The following is a 4,200-nucleotide window of genomic DNA, read 5'->3' on the forward strand; positions in this document are numbered from 1 at the left end:
GGGTGATATTTATTTGTTGCCGCACTACACAAATGTCACTAGTAATGAATGATGCATCTCGATCCAATTACATCTCATTGAGGCTCGACATATGCTGCAAATGTGCAAATGTAACGCTGAAAGCGATTAGCAACTACCGGTTTGTAAGTTCATGATTATCATCGAAAGACTTAGTAATTCAGAATTGAGTGTTCTACAGTAGAACTAAGTCAAGTAGACAACCCTATTGATGTTGTCCCCTGATAATCAGCCACTTACGACATCTCATACTACACTACAGTTAAGTACTTTATAAACCGATTCCTATCTTGAAGTTACGCTTCAAAACTGGTAGAATCGTTGTAGCGGTGATCTGACTGTACCAATGCAAAAGTTTAGTTTTTTTTCTTCCAACGTTTATTATTCCTTCCTCGCAAGATCGTTCGAGTAGTGAGTCGCGATCAGTCAGCTTGTTTGTGTACTTCCAAACAGCCCAGCCAATACCCATCGTTAACTGTGGCCGCCCGGCTCGGCAGTGGTCAATTGCTATAAATTGGCTTCGTCTAGTTTCAGTCCGAGCGAGGAAACCGATCGAAGCGGTTCGAAAAAATATAAGATCAAGAGACACGCGGCATAACGGTGAGTGAGTCAAACTGGTTGAAAGTGTGATCCCGTTCGATAGAGGTGTGAGGTAGATCAAGAAGGTTCGCGAAGAAAGGTTTCGAAACATTGGCTCTGATATTTAGCTGGATTTGGAAGATAAAAGTGCGATTCAAAAGTAAATGAAAATTCGGATTTAATGTACAAAGCAAAACTGAGTGAAGAATGAAACATAAGTAATTGGTGATCATCCGCGTGACTAGGAAGGCGCAAACATGGAGCCTTGAAACAGTTCGAAGACTGCGTTATCGCTTGACTGACCTTTGATGTCACTCGTAGATGGACGATCGTGTTCATTTATAAATTGGCTGTCCGCTGGCAGAATAAATATTGATTAGACCAAAGACGAGAGTTTACAAATTACATCTGATAATAATTCCAAGAAATAATACAAATAATTGGTCAACATCAATACGTATGGGGAACCCCAACAGATGACCTTCTGGCCCACAAATAAATCAATTGCCGTAATATGAGAATTTCGAGCAATTGATCTTTTTGAATTAATATGCAAATCGTGTTCGACAAAGTTTTCTGAGTAAAAATATTTGTAGTTACTTGGGTTTTTTTTTCGAGCAAATGAATTGCGTGAATATTGATCGAATAACACGTCGTCATACTCGTAATCGAATTTGGCAGTTTACGGAGGTAATTCGCATTCCTAACGCTTAAGAACATGATGAAGCTGGAAAGATCATAAACATCGAACCATTATCTTCTAAATACAAATTTATCCGAAACGAAACATACAGCATTTTGTATCGGAACTGTATTCCTTTTTCCTAATTTGAAACCTCATGGATTTTTTTCAACTCAAATTTTTGACAGTAATAATTTGCTGAAATGTTGCGATTGAATTTTAAATAATTAATTTGAAACATCATAACAAACCGCTAGAAGAACGTCTTTTCCAGAATCGAAGTTGAAGTGCGTCCGAAATATAAATATGATTTTACGCTCACATTATTTATTGCGGTAGTTACTAAATGAGGTGTTGCTTGAGAGCTACACATATCTTGAAAATACAAGTAGGATTTATCTCAACTAACTGGCGCCTGCCAATGAAGTATATTTGGGGAACGGGTAGAAAATGATGATTCATTCTATCCACTGACTGCAATCATTACTCTGCACTTGCCAGATTTCATGCGGGATGTATTGATACGTACAGCACAAGTTACTTTTTGTTGCCGGATCTCATATATGATGGAAACGCTATCGAATACTTAACCGCCTTCAATAGTTATTTGAAAAGTCAAAACTCAAAACTATTACAAGTCTTCTCTCAAATATTTCACCCAAAATGTTGGAATGAGCTTTTTCGAAGTGCAGCATGTTTAGGCTTTACAAAGAGTGCCTCTCTGGTATTACATCACTCACTGGGACATGTCCACCTCACAACTTAGTGTTTATTAAGCACTTCCATAGCCTTTTCAGAACATCTGTTCTTTTTTTGTTTTCATCTGCACTTAATTAAATCCATCCAAATGAAAATATCATAACATGAATTGGATTTTGATTAAATGGAACTAAAAGAGTCGCATTAAAACTTGCATTAAAATGATTGGTTCACGCATTCATCTATTTATTAGTGACTACTAACTGCCAACTACAGGTCTCCAGCGAGATAAGATGCTTAAAAGTATAACATTGAACACCAAAAGGGATACTTGAGTTTGATATCTACAACAAATCGATAGAGCGTATCGATACTACCTGTTTATACAAAAGAATATTGGATTAATAAAATAGCAACAAACGGAAGCACAATGACAACCAAAATCTAAAGCTATTTCCATTATTATTTCAGTGAACCATGCAGTCCCACATCCTACACCTGACGGTGTTGGCCACCATACTTGGAATGGCGCTGACGGCCAATGTGCCCAGCACACCAAGTAAAAAACTCAACATTCCAGCCTTCAGCAATGCCGGTAAAACGGCAGGAACTGAAATCTGGCGAGTAGAAAATTTCCAACCCGTTGCCGTACCGAAGGCCGAGCATGGAAAGTTCTACTCCGGAGATTCATATATTGTTCTCCACGTAAGTACCCAGGAATTACTTCGAACCGCACTCCAATACTCATTTCTTTTTCCCGCAGACCATGGAGGACAAAAATAAGAAGAAAACCCACAACGCACATTTCTGGCTGGGTTTGAAGACCACCCAGGACGAGGCCGGATCCGCTGCCATCTTGACCGTGCAGTTGGATGACCTGCTGAGTGGAGCCCCCGTCCAGTATCGCGAGGTTGAAGGATCCGAGTCGGATCTTTTCCTCAGCTACTTCAAGGGTACCATTCGCTATCTGGAAGGTGGCGTGGCGTCCGGGTTCAAACATGTGGAAACCAATGCCGCTCAACCGAAACGCCTGTTCCACGTCAAGGGAAACAAGAACGTCCGTCTGCGGCAGGTTGAGCTGGCCGTATCCGCCATGAACAGAGGAGACTGCTTCATTCTGGACGCTGACCGGAATGTTTACGTCTGGGTTGGACCGAAAGCCAACCGCGTGGAGAAGCTGAAGGCCACCAACGTCGCCAACGACATTCGCGACCATGACCACAATGGACGTTCTAAGGTTCATATTATTGATTCATTTTCTACGCTGACGGATCAGGAAGACTTCTTCAAAGTGCTAGGATCTGGTTCGCCATCGACTGTGCCGGCCAAGGAGACGGCCAAGGAGGACAGCGTATTCGAAAAAGCTGATGCTGCCCGAGTTGAGCTCTATAAGGTCACCGATTCCAAGGCAGGAAAACTGGCAGTTGAACCAATTACCCAGCGGCCACTGAAGCAGGACATGTTGAAGCCCGACGATGCTTTCATTCTGGATACTGGCTCCGGTTTGTACGTGTGGATCGGAAAGACCGCTACCCAACAGGAAAAGACGCAGTCCCTAGTGAAGGCTCAGGAATTCATTAAGAACAAAAAATACCCCGCATGGACGGCCGTAGAACGAGTCCTACAAAATACCGAGACGACACCTTTCAAGCATTTCTTCCAGACCTGGCGTGATGCTGGGGCAACGGGAACCCGACTTGTCTGATGATCAAAGATGCAAATCTTTCAGAAAAAAAAACGAAAAGCATAATTTAGATGTTGACAATAAACTATGTTAACCAATCTTTCAGTTTGGATTTGATTGAGAAATTCTCTTTACTCTTCTCCTTTTTTGTCTAATTATTCTTCTTAACAGTGATTTTCCTCCGCCTTATTCTTATTCTTCGTCTTCTTCCTCTTTTTTCTTCTTCATCTTCTTGAAAACGGCTGGATGTATTTTCTTCGTTCGTTCAACAAATATATTCGTTACAATCTCCTCGAATAGAATTAAAGAAAAAAAAATGCAAAAAAAGAAAATTCTTTTGGGAATGGCTTTGGGAATTGCTCCGCGAATTGATTCGTAAATTTCTCCGGGAATTCTTTCTGGAAATATTTCGAGAATTTCTTCGGAAATTCCTCCGTGAACTCCACCGGGAAATCCCAAAAAATTCCTCCGGGAATTCCTTAGGGAATTCCAGGAATTCATTCGGGAATTTATAAGAGAGTGATCATTTAGCCTATAC

General features: G+C 41.0%; 1 protein-coding gene across 1 annotated transcript; it reads left to right on the forward strand.

Annotated features, from left to right (window-relative positions):
* Positions 1-418: 418 nt before the first annotated feature.
* LOC134225453 (gelsolin-like) lies at positions 419-3,760 on the forward strand. The gene is made up of 3 exons (XM_062705536.1): positions 419-618; positions 2,450-2,683; positions 2,742-3,760. Exons 2-3 carry the CDS (start codon positions 2,456-2,458, stop codon positions 3,681-3,683), a joined length of 1,170 nt encoding a protein of 389 aa, XP_062561520.1. The 5' UTR covers positions 419-618; positions 2,450-2,455; the 3' UTR covers positions 3,684-3,760.
* The last annotated feature ends 440 nt before the right edge of the window (positions 3,761-4,200 follow it).

The sequence above is a fragment of the Armigeres subalbatus genome, chromosome 3 (genome assembly GCF_024139115.2).
Source record: "Armigeres subalbatus isolate Guangzhou_Male chromosome 3, GZ_Asu_2, whole genome shotgun sequence".
Lineage (NCBI taxonomy): Eukaryota > Metazoa > Arthropoda > Insecta > Diptera > Culicidae > Armigeres > Armigeres subalbatus.

Bases quoted from the DNA above. Each gene is read 5' to 3' on its own strand.
- LOC134225453 (XM_062705536.1), top strand. From the start codon at position 2,456: ATGCAGTCCCACATCCTACACCTGACGGTGTTGGCCACCATACTTGGA. The intron at 2,684-2,741 runs GTAAGTACCCAG...TTTTTCCCGCAG, and splicing joins ATTCATATATTGTTCTCCAC to ACCATGGAGGACAAAAATAA.